Raw genomic sequence first — 21,778 nt, forward strand, 5'->3', positions numbered from 1 at the left:
CCCAAAATAAGAGCTGTGAAATGTAACCAGGTGGGAGTTTGGGAATGAACACTTTTATTTATTCCTTTAACCGGGCAGTAAACTGATACTCACTGAACACCATCCGCTGTGCTAGGGACAGCGGAATAGCGGGGAACCAGAGGTTTGATCACAAGCTTCCATGCTGCCTTACATATGTCTGAAACAGTGATTAGGTGAATGTTCACAGACATAATGAAGTTATTACAATTGAATGAAGGGAAAGAAAAGTATAGGATGCTATGAGGCTCCCTGCAGAACGGTGGGTGATTGAGGAGTGAGTGTCAGGGAATGGACTTACTCCAGAAGCTTATGTAAGCTGAGTCTTGCAGGATGTGTTTGTACAGCCCGATCAAGAGGATGACCAGAGCGTGCAGGTGAAGAGGGCAGAGTGGGGCGGCAACATGTAGTACTTTACGAAGGTACTTCTTTTCTTTCTGCCTCGCAGGGAGTAAAACTGAGGCTTGGAGACTCCGATCAAGGTTGCACAGTAGAAAATCCGTTTCTACCTTTTGATAGGAATTGATGGCATGAGGACAATAAAATGTAAAATCCAGCAAGAAATAAAATTAAACTGAAAGAAAAGTAATTAGAATGATCACAGGTTTATGATATCAACTTAAGGACTCAATATGTGTTTCTATGGCAGCCGCGGCATTTTCTGTCTTAAGAAAATAAGATCTCTCACTTTAAGAAGTATTCGTGTGTGGTTGTTTTTCTCACATAATTTGCCATTTATGAGACTTGTTGTAGCACTAAAAGCTCCTCCTATAGGCTTGCTTATACAAGAGCTGGGTGTTTTAGACACATTTTTCAGTCTTAAGCAAAACCTTGAGCTTGCAATCCCTTATTTTAGGTTTCTGAAAAGGTGAGGTTTTAGTGAAGACTAAATATATTTATTCCCTTCATAAAATACTTTCTAAGTTACACTTCAAACCACATAATAATGAATTTGAGGGAAAATGTTACTTCCTGCATTATACCTGACATCCTTCTAAATCCTTATACGTTTTCCTCCAGTCTGATAAATCATACGCTTCAAGGGTGGACAAAACGCTTTTCCAAAGTTTGTTGGTTTTTAAATGCCAAGGGGCTCAAAAGTCTGCTGATGATTTTAGATTTGGCTTCCTATCTGAGGGAGGATTTATTAATTTGAAAGATTGTCTTGGACCGGGGGTTGGCAAACTCTAGCCCATGGGCTAACTCTGGTCCATGCCTGTTCTTTTAATGTCTGTGAACTAAGATGGTTTTTACATTTTTCAAGTGTTGTTAAAAATTAAAAGGAAGAAGAAGGAGTATCTGGGACTGAAAGGTATGCAGCATGCTAAGATGAAAATATTTACCATTTGGTACTAAGAAAAAGTCTGCCTCTCCTCTCTTAGGCCATCGGAATTATTGTTTGAACTAGAAGAAATATTTAGTGCACATGGTGGGAAATTTTCAGTTATTAAAACTTCAGTGATACTTAGATTATTCTGCAGTTAGCTTTCTGAACAACTCAATTTTTTTTAAAAAAAAGCTCTCTTGGCTGTATATTTTAATAATTTATAAGACAGTAACTCAAAACGAGCACCATCAGTTTAGCATTACGTTATATTGTTCTGTTTTACTAAGCATAAAGCTTGGCGAATTACATAAATGCTATGTTACTAAAAAAAAATAAATAACTAAATAAAAAATCCTTCTAAGCGTATATACAAATCACAGCCAGCACGGGAGATTTAGTAGCAGTGACATGTAATTCACAAGCTTATGCAAATTGATTTTCAGTCTTACAATGCTGAAGTTGGCTGGTGCTTCCGTGTACCCACAAAGCATACACTTTGTGTGACATTTGTCTAAATGAAGGTTGAGTTTTAAAGGATAGCGTTCTGTTCAAGAAAGATTCAAGTTCCTTTGTAATTTTTCAATTTTTGATACAGATTTACAAATCATAAGGGTTTTGTAAAAATCAGCTGTATATCTTACCTTGTTTTTTCCTTTCTTTTTTTTTTTTTTTTTACATTCATGTGAAAAAGTACAAGTGAGTGTGAGAGTCAAATGATGTGGGGAAAAAAATGTTCTTTTCAAACCGTATGGCAATGTAACCGTTACTACTTAAATAGTATTTGCACTATAGCAGACCTGCCTTTCTTTTCGTAATAAACAGTGTCATTCAAACTTTTTAATTGCTTGTATTAAAATTTGCAGAGGAGCTTTGGCTAATGATCACAGTAGGAGCATCTTTGGGGAAAATGCATGAGAAAAGAAGATATTAATGTTGTCAAACTTCATGGAAACAAAAATGCTGAGAACAGTAAAGGATGCAGGCAAAATATGCTAATTAGCGGGATGGAAATCAAGTGTACATCCAAAGTGTGGTCGGATAAAAATTATCTATCAAACTTTAAATTTGACATTCAAATGGGTAACATCAAATATCAAAAATAAAATGTGTTGTGCCTATTAAATAGAAAAAGCTTTATTCCCAGCTGAAAATTTGATTCTCAAACAAAGGTCAGTGTGGGAGTGGACGCTCTTGTTACTTTGCCCTGGTTTACCCAGACTAGCTATTCGACATCCAGTAAGTCCTCTAATTTCTCAGAGCCTGAGTTTCCCGATTTGAAAACATAGCATCCCTTCCAAACTTAGTATTTCCTATGAGGCACAGACAATACAGAGTGTACTAGAACGCTTTAAATAATAAAGTGATGTATAAATATTAGATGTTGTTTTTATAAAAATCAATGACTACACCTCCTTCTACTTTTCTCAACTTTTCCAAATACTGCTATAGATGAGACATTTCCCGTATATTTACACTTTTATATTCAAGACAATGATTGGGAACACCTACACCATTCTTTTGAAATGTTTTAAACTTCAATTTAGGGTACTGTCTTAAATCTCAGTATGCTTGGAAGTGAAAAGAAGTACAAAAAACACAATCTACTGATGCTGTGAATTCTGAATACCATATGCCCTGCATTTGTTCATAAATAATAAATGTTACCCTTTCTGAAAAGCTATCCTAAACATCTCCAATTTTCTATGTGACCTTTCAATCTGATGGAGAAGTCTCAAATGCAATATATTTAAATCTTCACTAATTATCTTTCCCTTTAAATATCTTTGTATTAGTCGCTATTCTTTCAGTTTCCTTAAAAGCAAACAAATGAGAACACAGGTCAAATAATCAGAAAGCCTGTAGGCTTTCTTCAGCAAGCTCTGAATTTAGATGCTGAAATGATGTCATCACAGATGGGCCTACTTTGTCTTTCTCTGACATCCATCCCTTTATAATACAGTGGCCAACAGGAGCTCAGTGGATGGAGTGCTTTCATTCCCAGTGGCTCTGTGTATTGTTTTGTTTTCTCCTCACATATGTCGCACATTTGGGATCCAGGATACAAGAAGTGTTCTGTCGCTCCTCTCCAGCACTCACATCCACTCCAGCGTTCCTACCTTTTCCATAAACAACCCCACTCCTCTGGAGCACATGTCACCAGATTATTCCATCCACCACTCTCCTAGGTTTTATGTTAAGCTCTAGTCTTCTATTTTCCTAGGAACTTTGCTTTATGTGGGGAGGGGGATTTTACTGGCCCCAGTCTTAAAAATTAAATTATGTGACTTTTTTGCTTAAAACTCTGCAGTGGATTTCCTTCCAGCCCAATTAAAATGAAACTGACAACATTAGCATGGCCTGCAGGCCCTCCTTGCTTCTTCACTGTGCTCCACGAACTCTGGCTTCCTTACTGTCCTCAGAACATGCAAAGTATACTCAAGATGTTCGCATTTCTGGCCTTTGTGTATACAACATATGTAATTATATATATATATATATATACACACACATATATGTAGATATATGTATACATATATATGTGTGTGTGTGTGTATATATATATATATATATATATATATATATATATATATATATATATAAAAGCATACCTGGGAGATACTGTGTGTTCAGTTCCAGATCGCCACAGTAAAGAGAATATCGCGATACAGTGAGTCACATGACATTTTTGGTTTCCCGGTAAAGCAGTGTAGAAGTTATGTTTATACTATACTGTGGTCTATTTAGTGTGCAATACCATTATGTCTAAAAACAATGGGCATATCTTAATTTAAAAATACTTCATTGCTAAAACCCGTGAGCTGTCATCTGAGCCCTCAGGGAGTTGTCACCTTTTTGCTGCTGGAGAGTCTTGGCTCCACGTGGACGGCTGCTGACTGAGCAGGGTGGTGATCATTGAAGGCTGGGGCGGCCGTGACACTTTCTTAAAATAGGACAACGATGAAGTTTGCTGCATCAGTTGTCTCTTCCTTTCATTTAAACACTTAGATTTATGACTTGGCCTAATTTCAGTATTGTTGTGTCTCAGGGAATCAGGAGGACCAAAGAGAGGAAAAGAGATGGAGGAATGACCAGTCAGTGGGGCAGTCAGAACACACACATTTCTAGATTAAGTTCACTATCTTTTATGGGTATGGTTCACGGCACCCCAAAACAATTGTAGTAGTAACATCAAAGATGACTGATCACAGATCACCATGACGAGTATAATAATAATGAAAAAGTTTGAAATATTGCAAGAATTACCAAAATGTGACACAGAGACATAAAGTGAGCAATGCTGTTGGAAAAATGGTGCCAATAGACTTGCTGCAGTCAGTGTTGCCATAAACCTTCAATTTGTGTAAAAAAAAAAAAGAAAACAAAACACAATATCTGTGAAGCAGAAAAATGAGGCATGCCTGTAATATATAACAATATATACATATTATATAACTTGGTATATTCAATATATATATTCATTGTATATTATTTTTTTAAATTTTCGTTGGAGTATAGTTGATTTAAAATGTTGGTTTCTGCTGTACAGCAAAGTGAATCAGTTATACATATGCATATATCCACTCTTTTTTAGATCCTTTTCTCATATAGGTCATTACAGAGTGTTGAGAAGAGTTCCCTATGCTATACAGTAGGTCCTTATCAGTTATCTATTTTTTATATAGTAGTGTGTATATGTCAATCCCAATCTCCCAATTTATCCCTCCCCCCTTACCTCCCTGGTAACCATAAGTTTCCTACATCTGTGACTCTATTTCTGTTTTGTAAATAAGTTCACTTGTACATATTTTTTAGATCCCACATATAAGCGGTGTATGATATTTTTCTTTCTCTGTCTGACTTCCTTGCTCAGTATGACAATCTCTAGGTCCACCCATGTTGCTGCACATGGTGTTATTTCATTCTTTTTTATGGCTGAGTAACAGTCTATTGTATATAGGTACCACATCTTTAACGATTCCTCTGTCAATGGACATTTCGGTTGCTTCCATGTCCTAGCTATTGTAAATATATTCATTGTATTTTATTTATTATCTGCTCACTCTGTACTGCCATACTATGTACTTTAATAATATAAATGTGAACTGAAACTCTGTATTGTTCACCCCTGTCTCCCCAGTGATTTGAACAGTATCTGGTGCATAAAAGACTCTCAGATATTTCCTGAGCGAATGAATAAGTGGATGGATCAATGAGTGAATATGTGAATGAATTATTCCAGCAGAAGTGCTAAAATTGCGCCTCATTGAGTTAGGTGCCCACCCCTGGTGTCAGAGAGAGGCGTCTGCCTCTCCTGGATCAGGTGGATTAAGAGTGAAGTCTGGGTAATGTTTAAAGAAATTTTAAAGAAAATCTGGTTGCTGTTACTTAAAGAGCAGAGTTTGCTGGGGAAGGAAGGAATGGATGTCTACTGTTTTATCCCCCTTCCCTCTTTCTGTCACCAATGCCAATATGTTAATACCTGGGAATAGGTTGCTCTGTATCTTTTCTCTTACTCCCTTCTCTCAAAATGTTGTTACTTCTTCTTTTGAAATAGATCTCTTTTATTTTCTTACTTTCCCTTACCACCATGTGGCATCCACTCTTAACTGTTTGTTGCTAATCTTTCTGCACCCACGATGATCTCCCACCACCTAGGATCTCCTGAATATGGCTCTCATTCTGTCATCTTAAAAAAAGAAATGCATGCTAGGTTCTTTCGTCGATAATCAGACAGAACTTGTTAAAACATTCATGATGTTCCAATATAAACACTTCCAATCAGACTTATGTCCTTATTACTTATTCCTGAATATATCTTAGTTCATGTTTTCAGAGTCCACAATTATAGTTCTAAAGTAGATTTTCCAGATAAGCTAGTCAAATCCTTTTGGGGGGACAGACACAGGGAGAAGGAATGAAAAGAACTTTATTACCGTCCTGCCTCTAGGTTTTCAAAGTTTGCCAGAAGAACTAGAGAAGGAAAAGTATCTAGCCCTAGATCTGAGCTCCTTCTTTATGCCAGCCTTTTCCTGTTCTCTCCTGTGTCCTACTCCCTTTCTACCTCCTGAACACCATTCTGCCCTCCGACCCAGCTGAGGTCTATCTCTTTCTGTAGTTTTCCTGATTACATAGTTTCCATAGGATTCCAAGTACTATGGAAATTACTAGCTATGCCATGCACTTCTGTACTTCCTTTTGATGCTGCCTTTTGCAGTAAGGTCTGTGACATCATGATTTATAAAAAGAAATATTTTTTTTCTGTCTTGATCCATGTTTTCTGTCACACAGCTTCTAAAACCCTTGGGACTTCCTAAGTGATAAGTGCAATAAAGCTGAAATGGGTGTCTTTTGTTATGAATAACAAGTTCCTTTTAACCACACCTGAGTTCATGTCAATGAGGTGATTTTTGGAAAGCCCCTAGGTAACTGTGAGATGGGGCTGGTTAGCAGGGGAACCAACTGTGTGATTAGAGAGTTGGAATTTGCAGCCTCATCCTGACCTCTGGGAAGGAGAGAGGGGCAGGAGATTGAGTTCCGTCACCAGTGGCCAATGATTTAATCCTCATGCCTGCATACTGCAGCCACCATACAAACCCAGAAGTTCAGGAGTTCAGAAAGCTTGGTAAGTGTAGGTGCCGGGAGGGTGGTACGTGTGGAAAGGGCTCGGCACCCCTTCGCAGCCACCTTGCTCTATGCACCCCTTCCATCTGGCTGTTCCTGAGTTACATCCTTCATAATAAATCAGTAATCTAGTATATAAACTGTTCTGAGTCCTGTGAGCTCTGCAGCAAGTGATTGAATCTAAGGAGGTGGTCGTGGAACCTCTGTCGTATGGTCTGTCAGAAGCATAGGTGACAAACTGGACTTGAGATTGGCATCTGAAGTGGGGGTCATCTTGTGGGACTGAGCCCTTAACCTGTGGGATCTGAATCTATCTCCAGGTAGATAGTATTAGAATTAAGTTAAATTATGGGACGCCAGCTGGTGTCCATAAAGGATTGTGTGACGTGTGGGAAAACCCCTACATCTGGTGTCAGAAATAAAGCACTGGGAGTAGAGGAGAAACGCAGAGGAGTATGTTTCTTCTTTCAGGCCTCATAAGGCTACAGATGTCTCAGAAGCAGGGTTCCAAGAAAGTTACTTGCCGTCTTTGTTGTTAATATTCATATACCACCTAGCGCCATGTTAAGCATATAGTTGATCCTTAAGTTAAAATTGTTTGGTGGCTTTTGTTGAATATTATTTAAGATAATATTTAGGGCTTCCCTGGTGACACAGTGGTTAAGAATCCGCCTGCCAATGCAGAGGACACAGGTTCGAGCCCTGGTCCAGGAGGATCCCACATGCCATGGAGCAGGTAAGCTGTGCGCCACAACTACTGAGCCTGTGCTCTAGAGCCTGCAAGCCACAACTACTGAGCCTGCATGCCACAACTACTGAAGCCTGCGCGCCTAGAGCCCGTGCTCCACAACACGAGAAGCCACCCCAGTGAGAAGCCCGCGCACTGCAACAGAGTAGACCCCGCTCACTGCAACTAGAGAAAGCCCGCGCAGCAATGAAGACCCAACGCAGGCAAAAATAAATAAATTAAATAAATAATATTTTTATAAAAACATAATATTTAGATTAACCTATCTGCCATCAAGGATTTAATTCAGGTGATTTTATTCAGGGATTCTCACTGGTATTGCTTTTGAAGACAGAACAACCAATAGTGATATTAAAATTCAGCCATGGTTTAATAAAGTAGTTAGATTTGTGGCTTCTTTGTAAAACTAAAAGCTGGTTAGAAAAATACCTAAAAAGAAAAAAAACTTTTTACTATTTTCCTTAATCAAATGTTGTCAACAAGATGCAAAGAAGATGTCTACTTAAGTGATGAAATTTAAGACCTGAAGCTCAAATGGTTTTGTCCAATGAAGGATTGAAGTGGGTGTGGCTGTTTTGAAAAGGCAGTGATGGTATGTAGCTTGAGGAAAACCAAGGAGAACACAACAAAAATCATTACTAAAGAGGATCCCAGTTTCCAAAGCATGAAATTGTACATGTTATAGACTATGACCCACGATGCAGATCGTTGGAACCATTTTACGTTCTATAAAATAGTTTAAATCTTGAGGAAATATTTCAGTACGCTCCCTGTATTACTAGGTCTTACACTATACATTTTGTGTTTTGCTTTTTTTTTTTTGCGGTACGCGGGCCTCTCACTGTTGTGGCCTCTCCCGCTGCGGAGCACAGGCTCTGGACGCACAGGCTCAGCGGCCATGGCTCACGGGCCTAGCCGCTCCGCGGCATGTGGGATCTTCCCGGACCGGGGCACGAACCCGCGTCCCCTGCATCGGCAGGCAGACTCTCAACCACTGCGCCACCAGGGAAGCCCTACATTTTGTTTTTTGGAGGCCAGGAATATGACTGGAGAATGAGCGCTGGGTAATCAACTTTATACCACAAATTTACCTTTGTGATATTTGTGTGCAGTTAAACCAGAGCCTTCCGTTTCTAAGCTGCGATGTACTTTTTTACTAAAAGCATCTCTTTACTCGCCTCTTATTAATTTTATAACTCTTAAAAGTTGTTATAAAAGAGATATTTCAAAAAGATGAAACTCCTGATTTTAAATAGAAGCAAATTCAAAACCTTAGGTCAAGAATATAACAGATTAGCAATGTAATATAGTGTTTATGTTGTATCTTTTCGTGACTAAAAAAGTTCAGTGTTCTTTTTAAAATTTTTATTTCAATGTTTAGGAGATTATTTAAATAAATATAAAAGATCTCATGTAGAATATAGCTTTCCAAAAACTAAAGTTATCTAAGGTAGGGACAGCTAGAATGTATATATGAAATTAAGTAGTTCATGTTTAAAACAGTAAACACATATATTTCTCATTTATTTGACATATTCTAAAATATCATGGTCTCTTGACTTAAATCGTCCTTGCTTTAAATTGTAATTTTATACTGACATTTTTCCTATTATTAAATTCTTATTATTAGATTCTTTTTGAGAGTGGCATCTATGGCTTTCCCTATCCCTGTGCCCCCTGTATTATCTTGCTTTATACTTATTATACAGTAAACGTTTTATAAATGTTTGCTGATGAATGATAGCCATGCCCAAAGAAAATCCATTTGTTCTCTGCTGAAAAAATACAGACGATATGAACTTTCAACATAAAAAAAGATTCATGGCAAATGATTCTTGACAGAATCTTCTATAAATAAGAAAAATGAAATAAACATGTTTCTGATCCACTCACGTATATTTATGCTAATAAAAGGTAGAAGTCCCACGCCTCTGCACAAGCCTCTGCTCTTTTTACCGAGCTTATGTTGAAAAAATTTTCAAATTTGTAATGATGGTATGGGAAGGTAACATAGAGGAGATTTTTAAAAAGCAAGAAATACAGTTGGATTCTGTGAAAAATTGCTTATTGTATAGTTTAAATGTGAAATAATAGAACTCGTAATTTAAATGTTTACTGGATACTACAGTGCGTGCCACAGTGTTTCATTCTTTTAATATATGTGTGCATTTCCACATATGAAAGGACCCATGGAAACTTTGGCCTAGTTCCCATTTAAAATTGGATGTGTTTTCAAATAAAGAACATAGAGAAGCTTTTTTCAAATTGTTTATGGTTTAGAGAATATGAAATCCCTCCATTGGATAAAAATACTTAAGTTTATTGCAGCACATAGAGAACATGGTTGTTTCTAAAGTATTTTCCCCTAATGTTCGAATCCCGTTTATTTTTCAGGCATTTCCTGGGAACATCAACTCCGATAGTGTGGTTCGGCATGATCTACAGCATCCAGTAATCGCCCGCTATGTGCGCATCGTGCCTCTGGATTGGAACGGAGAAGGCCGCATTGGGCTCAGAATTGAGGTCTACGGCTGTTCTTACTGTGAGTACCATTCTGTCGAAATTTGTGGTGGATTTTGTCATCTTCATTTAATTAGTAATTTTGTTATTTTGAATTATTTACTATTAGTTGCTTTCTCTGACAGTAAATTGCAATGTTTCTTTATATAAATAATATATAAGGTTGTTTGTATGTTATAAATATATATTTACATTTTTACACAAACACACATATAAGAATATCTCAAGGACACCTTAAGTAGAGGACTTGGGAAATGATTTCTGTTCAGTAGACTAAAACAGCAAAGCTTATTCATAAAGTTGCTTGAAGTCTTATGAAATATTTAAAAAACAGAAACTTACACTCTTATTCATCTTTTTGACTCTGATGGATTTGAAAACAGTCTTAAGAACTTCCTTCTTGTTCTCTTTAATTATATATACCTTTTGTTATTTTAAAGCCAACCACTGAGCTTTAAGGTCAATTATATTTTATATGTCTAAAAGTTTTATTAGTTCCTTTTAAAAACTTACTCAGGGGGCTTCCCTGGTGGCTCAGTGGTTGGGAGTCCGCCTGCCGATGCAGGGGACGCGGGTTCGTGCCCTGGTCCGGGAAGATCCCACGTGCCGCGGATCGGCTGGGCCCGTGAGCCATGGCCGCTGAGCCTGCGCGTCCGGAGCCTGTGCTCCACAACGGGAGAGGCCACAGAAGTTTTTTTGCGTATCGCCAAAAAACAAAAACAAAAACAACTTACTCAGTCACCTAAAAAGTTTCTTTTCCTTTCATCGTGTTTTTGATTACCCTTTTGTATTTTTGAAATACATTACATCTGTGTCTAATGAGTCCAATATATGGAGTGTTAGGGATTGCCGTTCTGCTGTCTGTTGTCTCAGCCGGTTTTGCTACTGGTGCTTTCTCCTCCTCTCCCTCCTCCTCTTAATTCTTTCCTTTCTTCCTTCTTCTTCTTAGCATTCTTATCTGCCCATCCTTCTTGTCCTTAACTTTATGCCCATCCATCTTCTTGAACTGTGACCTCAGTTTCTTCAACACTTTATCTGTGGAACTTCTTTTAGGTGAAGGTTGATGGTGGCTTCTTCTGGAGAAGATGGATCTTATTTGCTTCTGTGAAGGCAGTACTAACACAGAATTACTTTAAAGATTATTTGAGGCTTTTTGAGGCCACTAGGTACTACACATTCAGTCTGCAAACACATGATTTGCAAACACTGGCTTTATTTGATGTGGCTGCGCCTCACGTCTTGCGGGATCTTAATTCCCCAACCGGGGATTGAACATGTGCCCTTAGCAATGAAAGCACTGAGTTCTAGTCACTGGACCGCCAGGGAATTCCCCCAGACACTAGCTTTAGAATATGAAGTGTCTGGTAAAATAGTCATCTCCTCCCGGGAAGTTTTTCTTCCTGTTCTAGTTGCTGGGGGAGGAGGGATGCTGGATACAGATAGGGCAGGGAATCAGGAGATCAGCTTCACGCAAGGAGTTTCCTATTAGACTCTCCCCTATCCCTTCCTGTAGACCCATAGCAACAAAAGCTTAACTGTAATCAGAAAATGCAAATGTCCTATTGGGCAAGCTTTTAAAAATTAACCAAACATTTGGTAGTTTATAATAAAAAGTGTATAAAGCTTTCACCTTTGTATGAATTTAGTACCTGTAATGATGACCAAATCGTATTTATTCATGGGCAATACTGCTATGTGAAAACTGGGCTGGTTACTAAAAAAGGGCCAAAGAGATCATTTAATAACTTCCATAGGTGTTTCTTTTATTTGGTCATCACTTTATAGTAGCAAATATAATGAATAGAGAGACAGATTTAGTTCTTCAGGAGAATGTAGATATTCAGGAAGAAGATTTAACTTTTCAAAAGCCTAAAATGACCCTCAACATAAACTGGGAGCCTTTCTACTATGTGATCTGGGTATTCATGGGAACAGAACTCTGTGTTCATACGTATTCTAGCTTTCAGCATCACGATGGGAGGCCAAAACAAAATGTTTTTGTCTGTATGACATATTTTCTAAGGAGCATGTTCAGTTTTCAGTAAATGAAAAATAAATAATATTCTCCATGGAAACATGATGTATGTAATTTATTTTATTAATAATTATTTATTGAGCAATTTCCATGGGTCATGAAATATGCTAAATGTTAATAATATCACAGTAAATAAGAAAAACATGGTAAGAGAGAAAGTGGAGCAATTACTCCAGTAGTAGTATTTATTAGGATACAAATAATGAGGGTTAAAATTTTCCCAAAGGCACACAGCCTAAGCGACAGAGCTGAAAGGGAAACCGGACATCCTGGTGGTACAACAAGACCTCACCACCACTACTGTTTTCCTGCTCCTAAATTCTAACAAAGTGAACCCCATGTGACCTCCATCAGGTTAAGTCAATTATATTGACACCTCAGAAGCACCCATCAGGCCCCCTCCCAGTTACTACTACTTCTTAAAGGTAAATATTCACCTGATTTTTATCCCCATAGATTAGGTTAGTTTTTAAAATTTTAAAATCTCATACAAATGAAATAATAAAATATACATTATTTCCCCTCTGACTTCTTTTGTTCAAAATATTTGTGAAATTACCCACGTTGTTATTTGTGGTATTCGTTTATTTTCATGAATAATATTATTCTATTGTATGCCTATTCTACAATTATGTATTCATTTCATGTTGATAAACATTGAGTTGTTTCCAGTTTTTGGTGATTTCAATAGAATTGCTATGAACGTTTTTCATAGATATAGAGCTAGGAAGGGGTAATACCAAATTAGGATATATGTATGTCTAACTTTGTTAACAATGAGAAAAATTTCCTGAGGTGGTTTTATCAATTTAGACTGTCAAAACCAATGTACTAGGATTCCTAGTTGCACCACAAATTCAGACATTTAGAAATGAACGTTTGAAAGTTTTAGCCATTCTGGTGTTTGTTCGTTATATGCAGTTTAGTGTTAGTGAACATTTTCCTGATTTTTGAGGAGGTTATGCTTACTGTAATTTGTATACCCTCTTTTTTTTTTTTTTTTTTTTTTTTTTTTGCGGTACACGGACCTCTCACTGTTGTGGCCTCTCCCGTTGCGGAGCACAGGCTCCGGACGGGCAGGCTCAGCGGCCATGGCTCACGGGCCCAGCCGCTCCGCGGCATGTGGGATCTTCCCGGACCGGGGCACAAACCCGTGTCCCCTGCATCGGCAGGCGGACTCTCAACCGCTGCGCCACCAGGGAAGCCCCTGTATACCCTCTTTTTTGAAGGGTTTGTTCAAGAACTGTGCCCATACTTCTGTTGAATTGTCTTCTATTTATCTGTTTTTCTAACTGAGTAGTTTTTAAAGCCAACCCTCTCTCTTTTTTTTTTTTTATTGTTAGTGCTATCACGAGATTTTCCATCAAGCCTGGGCCTTGGCAATCACAAGACATGAAGGAAAAATGCTTGAAGCTAAATAGGATGCTAGACTTTTCTAGTTTCCAAACCTCTCTGGGGGGAAAATAATCCTACACTTTGGGAAACAGGATTAACCTTTATACCAATAGATGCCAGTGGAGTAAATGATAAATTGGCAACATAAAGTAAGATAAAACGTTATACAAAGATGTCAGTGTTCTAGATCTGCTCCAGCCACTAGCCACGTATGGTTACTGAGCACTTGAAATGTAGCTAAGACAACTGAGAACTAAGCTGTGTTTAATTTTCATTCATTTGAATTTGAGTTTTAAGTAGCGTGACTACTGGCTCCCATATTGAATGGTACAGATTATAAGAACCAAAACTTCTGCTTCTTATTTTTCTCCTGTGTCCTTTTTTTAACATTTATTTTTTAAATGGCAATCTCTAATTTTTTTTTCTTAGTTTGGAAAACAATAATTTAATCATCATGGAAGCTGTCTGTACTGTCAAAAATTTATGACTGGTCATTCCTCTAACCAGGTCATTTTCCTAACGTCCAGATCCCATTATTTTTCATATATCTATATATGAAGAATGAAAAATATATTTATGTCTTTTACAAGAAAAATATACATGTTTATAATAAGAAAAAATGTGTTAAACATATTTGTTATGGACAACTTTTCCAAAGTTAATCGATGATTTAAACTTACCTATACTGGAATTCAGACTAGAGTGGCCTCGTAGAAGGTGGCCTTCTATTTCTTTTCTTTTTTTTTTTTTTTTTTTACCATTTAGTGAGCTACTGCCTCAAGGGCTTTGTTTGAGTTTTCAGTGGGAAGGGAATCATGGATCTTTGAGAGGGGAAGTGTCCCTCAGATACACTCCCATTTTGCCCCCTTAATAACAGCAATCCTGTGTATTCCAGAGTCCAGCAAGGAGATACTAGGCGTTGATCACTCCTAGGGAAAAGAAATGAATTCTCTCAACTTTTTAGAAACCCTTTAGGGGGTTTATCTGAGATCTGTCTTATACCTGCAGGTTAAGGAATGGGTTTGTACTTCAAAGTTTGCCAGAAGAACTAGAGAAGGAAAAGTATCAGTATGAAGCTGCTTCTGTGGGAGCGTGTACCTACTGTGATTCCCCTTGTATTTGTCATCTTTCTTCTCTGCAGTCCTTCCATGGCTACTCTGTCATCTGAGAAGTTAGATACTTCTCAAGGTTGAAAGTAAGAAGTTCACTCTGTCCCAGGTGGAGGGAGAAGTTTATTTCCAGGCCACTGCTTTTAAGCCTTTAGGGCTTCCGCTCTTTTTGTTTCCTGACTCGTCTTGATGATAATATGAATTCCAATTTCAATGAATTTAGACTCATTTTAAATCATTCTGCTCCCTCTACATTTGGTTTTCCCTCAAGTTTAGTTGAAATAAGTGCATGCTGTTATTTTTAAAACTTAATGATATTCCCAATGTCTTCTGACTCTGTAAGCTTTCTCCCAAAACACTGATGCTAATCTTCTTACTCTGTACCAAAGGGACTGCATGAAGCAGAAGGGAGAGGTCTCAGTCTAATAACTTTTAAAAATCATTTATGTCTGAAGCACTCAAACATGCATCTTACAAAATCCCTACATGGTGCATTGATTAAAGCAGTGAGCATTTTCTGATGACAAATACTAAATTAGCTTTTAACCAGAGTCTTCATAAAAGTAAGATCAGCACCTTGGCAAACCAGGATACACACAAACCAAAGTCATTTTTATATACACTTTCAATTTGGATGAATAATTAATAAAGCCTATATATATATGTTACCCAGTGCAAATCCTGGTGGAAATTAAGTGCCAGCCAGGGGGGAAAATAGATCAAGAGGTGCCGAGTACAGTTAGAAGGAGGACAGTGTTTTGTCCTTTTCATGCTGTGCCAATGGGAATATTCTCTCCTAAGGACCACGGACTAACTGCCGTAGCTCCCGTGCTGCCTAGGCAAGAGATGCTGCCGGGTGTATGTGTATTAGGTTCCCAGGGCTGTCGTAACAAAATACCACAAACTGTGTAGCTTAAGACAACAGAGATTTATTCTCTCATGTTTCTAGAGAGCATAGGTCTGAAATTAAGGTGTTAGCAGCGTTGGTTCCTTCTGGAGGCCCAGAGAGAGGAACCATCCCATGCCTCTCCTCTAGCATCTGGTGGTTGCTAGCAATTCTTGGTGTTCCCTGACCGGTGTGGCCACATCATTCCAATGCCTGCCTCTTCCTTCACGTGGCCGTCTTCCCTCTGTGTGTCTATGTCTCTGTGTCTTCACATGACCTTTTTACAAGGACACCAGTCATTGGATTTAGGATCTACTCTAATTCAGTATGACCTCATCTTAAAGGAACTAATTACATCTGCAAAGACCCTGTTTCCAAATAAGGTCACATTTTGAGTTGCTGGGTGGTTATGAATTTGGGGGAAACATTATTCAATCCAGTGCAACATTTATTCATTAAAATTGGTAAGAATTTCTGTGTAGATCAGTTTAACTGGGCAGAAAAGCAAAAACACTTCTGAATGTCAACCCATGTTTTCCTATTTACATTAGATATTTCATTTTGCATAATACTTGTATTATTGTATTTTGTGTTCATCACACACACATGAAGTAAAAGATTTGTATGTTGCTTGAGGATCAATATATTGTGACACAGATTCATCAGTCCATTAGCATTTGTCGAATTCTATGTGTAAAGTATGTTGCTAATTTAAAATCTAAAATGCAAATCAGATCATATCACGCCTGTGCTTAAAACACTTTATGATCCTACATTTGCCTATAAAGTCCAAGTTGTTAGCTTGAAATATAGTGCCCTTCCTATTACCTCTGCTGTCTTAATGTCCTATCATTTCCATGTTGTACTTTATGCTCCGCTAATACAAACTATCCGTATTTCCAAATACATGACCTGCTTCCATAACATGTGTTCATCCTAGATATCCTCCCCAACTGCAGTACCCTCTCCATCATTCTTCTGACCAAATTGTCTTATCCTCCAAGATTCACTTGAGATGCAATTTCCAACAGGAAGATTTCTCTGAATTTCCAGAATGAAGCACATCATTTTTTCTTTACTCCTTTTACACTATGTAAATGTTTCTAGTGGAATATTCATCAAAACATTCCAAAAATGTAGCAGACTGTAAGATATTGGGGGGACCGGGCAGACACAGTCATCTTAGCCATCATTGGCGTCCCACTAATTAGCAGACTCCCTGCACACAGTTAATGTTTGCTGAACTGAACTAATGTCAGATGTAAATGATGCAGACCTACCTTATTCCCTCAGTGAAAATTGATTACTATTTACTACTTGATGTTGTATAAATTCCTTCATTGGTTGAACAGGGTATGATATTTTTATTACTAATACACATTTCTTTTTATTAATGTTATTCAAATAATGCTTTTTGACAGTATATTTTCTTTTGTTTTTTAATTGGGGTATAGTTGTCTTACAATGCTATGTTAGTTTCTAATGTACAGTGAAGTAGAGTTCCCTGTGCTATGCAGTAGGTCCTTTTTAATTATCTATTTTATACATAGTAGTGTATATATGTCAATCCCAATCTCCCAATTAATCCCACCCCTCCCCTTTCCCCCCTTGGTGTCCACACGTTTGTTCTCTACATCTGTGTCTCTGTTTCTGCCTTGCAAACTGGTTCATCCGTACCATTTTTCTAGATTCCACATACATGCGTTAATATACAATATTTGTTTTTCTCTTTCTGACTTACTTCACTCTGTATGACAGTCTCTAGATCTATCCATGTCTCTACAAATGACCCAATTTCATTCCTTTTTATGGCTGAGTGATATTCCATTGTATATATGAACCATATCTTCTTTTTCCATTCGTCTGTCGATGGACATTTAGGTTGCTTCCATGACTTGGCTATTGTAAATAGTACTGCAATGAACATTGGGGTGCATGTGTCTTTTTTTTTTTTAACATCTTAATTGGAGTACAATTGCTTTACATCATTGTGTTAGTTTCTGCTGTATAACAAAGTGAATCAGAGATAGATATATATATATATATATATACACTTATATCCCCATATCCCTTCCCTCTTGCATCTCCCTCCCACCCTCCCTATTCCACCCCTCTAGGTGGTCACAAAGCACCGAGCTGATCTCCCTGTGTTATGCGGCTGCTTCCCACTAGCTATCTGTTTTACATTTGGTAGTGTGTATATGTCCATGCCACTCTCTCACTTCTTCCCAGCTTACCCTTCACCCTCCCTGTGTCCTCAGGTCCATTCTCTAGGTCTACATGTTTATTCCTGTCCTTCCCCTAGTTTCCTCAGAACCACTTTTTTTTTTTAGATTCCATATATATGTGTTAGCATACAGTATTTGTTTTTCTCTTTTTTGACTTACTTCACTCTGTATGACAGATTCTAAGTCCATCCACCTCACTACAAGTAATTCAACTTCATTTCTTTTTATGGCAGAGTAATATTCCATTGTATATATGTGCCACATCTTTTTTATCCATTCATTTGTTAATGGACACTTAGGTTGGTTCCATGTCCTGGCTATTGTAAATAGTGCTGTAATGAACATTGTGGTACATGACTCTTTTTGAATTATGCTTTTCTCAGGGTATATGCCAAGTAGTGGGATTGCTGGATCGTATGGTAGTTCTATTTTTAGTTTTTTAAGGAACCTCCATACTGTTCTCCATAGTAGCTGTATCAATTTACATTCCCACCAAGAGTGCAAGAGGGTTCCCTTTTCTCCACACCCTCTCCAGCATTTATTGTTTGTAGATTTTTTGATGATGGCCATTCTGACCGGTGTGAGGTGATACATCATTGTAGCTTTGATTTGCATTTCTTTAATAATTAGTGATGTTGAGCATCTTTTCATATGCCTCTTGGCCATCTGTATGTATTCTTTGGAGAAATGTCTATTTAGGTCTTCTGCCCATTTTTTGATTGGGTTGTTTGTTTTTTTGATATTGAGCTGCGTGAGCTGTTTATAGATCTTGGAGATTAATCCTTTGTCCATTGATTCATTTGCAAATATTTTCTCCCATTCTGAGGGTTGTCTTTTCACCTTGTTTATGGTTTCTTTTGCTGTGCAAAAGCTTTTAAGCTTCATTAGGTCCCATTTGTTTATTTTTGTCTTTATTTCCATTACTCTAGGAGGTGGGTCAAAAAAGATCTTGCTGCAATTTATGTCATAGAGTGTTCTGCCTATGTTTTCCTCTAAGAGTTTGATAGTGTCTGACCTTACATTTAGGTCTTTAATCATTTTGAGTTTATTTTTGTGTATGGTGTTAGGGAGTGTTCTAATTTCATTCTTTTACATGTAGCTGTCCAGTTTTCCCAGCACCACGTATTGAAGAGACTGTCTTTTCTCCATTGTATATCCTTGCCTCCTTTGTCATAGATTAGTTGACCATAGGTGTGTGGGTTTATCTCTGGGCTTTCGGTCCTGTTCCATTGATCTATATTTCTGTTTTTGTGCCAGTACCATATTGTCTTGATTACTGTAGCTTTGTAGTATAGTCTGAAGTCAGGGAGTCTGATTCCTCCAGCTCTGTTTTGTTCTTGTTTTTTTCCTCAAGATTGCTTTGGCTCTCCATAACACAGGGAAATCAGCTTGGTGCTTTGTGACCACCTAGAAGGGTGGGATAAGGAGGGTGGGAGGGAGACACAAGAGGGAGGGGATATGGGGATATATGTATACATATAGCTGATTCACTTTGTTATACAGCAGAAGCTAACACAACACTATTAAGCAATTATACTTCGATAAAGATGTTAAAAAGAAATGATTGCTTTGGCTATTTGGGGTCTTTTGTGTCTCCATACAAATTTTAAGATTTTTTGTTCTAGTTCTGTGAAAGATGCCATTGGTAATTTGATAGGGATTGCATTGAATTTCTGGATTGCTTTGGGTAGTATAGTCATTTTCACAATATTGATTCTTCCCATCCAAGAACATGGTATTTCTCTCCATCTGTTTGTGTCATCTTTGATTTCTTTCAGTGTCTTATACTGAGTACAGGTCTTTTACCTCCTTAGGTAGGTTTATTCCTAGGTATTTTATTCTTTTGTTGCAATGGTGAATGGGATTGTTTCATTAATTTCTCTTTCAAACAGGGTATGATTCTATTACGTCATATTGAATGGTGCTCTAGGGGCCTACAGAATGTTGAAATAATTGCTAAACTGAATGTCTTCATAGGTGTACTGGAAGAGCCGTATTTAAAAGAAAGAACTCAGTATTTCTTTTTCTAGTTAAATATTTCTAGACCTTGTGTTATTTCTGTTTAAGATTATCTTAAAGAACAATTTCATGAGGCTGCTTCATGGAATACAAATATAAATTGCTTCGCATTAGAGGGGAAAATACCACACTCATTAATTAACTTGAACTTTATATTGAGTGATGTGAAAATAAAAGTAAATTCATATAAAAATAGATTTAATAGCTATCAAAGTCAAGTTATACACGGTAAAGAGATAATTAAAATTGTCATGCCAGTGTATTATGTATGCAAGGACACGCTGTGATCTTAAGCTTGTGTGCAGTTAGATAAAAAATAAATACATTTACTGTGTATAACCAGAAATGGTCTTGCTATTAAGAGAAATGGGATTTAGATTCAAGCACATGTTGTATTCTTTGGTTCTTTAAAAAGTAGATTGTTTTTCAAACTGGAATTGGAATATTTTATAATAGACTATTTCTCTACATCTAACTGTGGTTTACCTCTGTGGTGATAGTGCAGCAACTGATCATTCTTGCAGTAGTCTGCTGTTTGTTGAGATGGTGAAAATAGACTGGATCATTTGTGTCACAGTCTTTACTTTTTTAGCAATCTAAATTTAAAAGTATAGATATTAAAAGATAATAAGGTACTATCATTTTATGTCATAAAAAGTCAGGTACGCAGTGGGTCTCATCCCTGGATTGAAATTTGAGGATGACATTTGCATTGAAATGAGATTTATGAAAATGAAGAACAAAGAAGTTCATTCTTATTTTTCGTGCGTGTGGAGATACAAGCTATCAGCATTTAATTAATTTTTTCCAGTGTGATTTATTTACTTGGAAAATAGTTACTATTGAGTTTGTTCAATGAGAAGGCAGAGGAAGTATAACATTCTACTCAAGTACAAGACAGTCACAAGTGACAGCTAGTTCATATTCAGGAGAAATACTTTGTAAGTCACTGATTTAGAGTTAGGGTTACATTATATTGCTTTCTACAAAATCTAACTTTAAATTTACCCTCAGGAATTTTCAAAGTTCACATATAAAATCAACATTTTGACTTAAAGCAAATCAGAATTATTAGTACAGAATAACGTGTAATCAGACCCATGTTTGCAGCCCCAAGTTAGGAATAATCATATACTTCTATTATGGAATAAGAGATGATATATTTGTATTGCAAATATTATTCAAAAATTATTTTCATAAAACAATTTTCCAAGAAAAATAAACATATTAAAACAAAGCATAATATTTTCTGATAATTGACTGAAGATAAGAATAAAGTAATGAAAAATTACCATGCTTCAGCATGGTTTACAAATAAGGCATTTTGATTAAAATGAAGAGCCCAGCGGTATGTGTACTCTACCAAAACTTTAAAAAGTTCCCAAGAGACTTCCCAGCCCAATCCTTTATTGGACTAATGAGGAAACCAAAACTCACAGGTTTATGTGACTTGCATAAAGGAGTTAATTGCAGACCTAGGAATCCTGCATAGCAGTCTAGAGCATTGCTTCCTCTCTGACATTTGATACCTCTCCCCTCTTGTTAATTATTCTTTTCTTCTTCTCCACCCACAAGGACTTTTATAATTACAGCAATGACCTACAGAAAATATTTGTAGATTCTAGTGACTAAAACATTGTCACAGTTTTCACCATAAGAACATATAGAAGGAGATATTTAACAAGAAAAATATCTCAGCAATATTGCACATCCCAAATTTCCAACAGGACAATTTAAATGACTGATCTTCAAAATACACTCATTTGAGGACAGCTTGCAAACAACACAACTCAAGCTTTCTTTGCATTTTTGTGCAGAAAGTTTATCAACATCAGTATATGTCAAAAGGAAATCTCAGCTTCTGAGATATT

General features: G+C 37.2%; 1 protein-coding gene across 1 annotated transcript in view; it reads left to right on the plus strand.

Moving 5' to 3' along the window:
* The window catches only part of CNTNAP2 (contactin associated protein 2), a gene marked incomplete at both ends in the record, with an annotated part of 2,035,904 nt that overhangs the window by 825,347 nt on the left and 1,188,779 nt on the right, over positions 1-21,778 (plus strand). Inside the window, one exon of the mRNA XM_082846865.1 lies at positions 10,110-10,257. Within this exon, the coding sequence (XP_082702991.1) occupies positions 10,110-10,257 (148 nt within the window). The remainder of the gene's footprint in view (positions 1-10,109; positions 10,258-21,778) is intronic.

The sequence above is a fragment of the Leucopleurus acutus genome (assembly GCF_964270905.1).
Source record: "Leucopleurus acutus genome assembly, chromosome: 9".
Classification (NCBI taxonomy): Eukaryota; Metazoa; Chordata; class Mammalia; order Artiodactyla; family Delphinidae; genus Leucopleurus; species Leucopleurus acutus.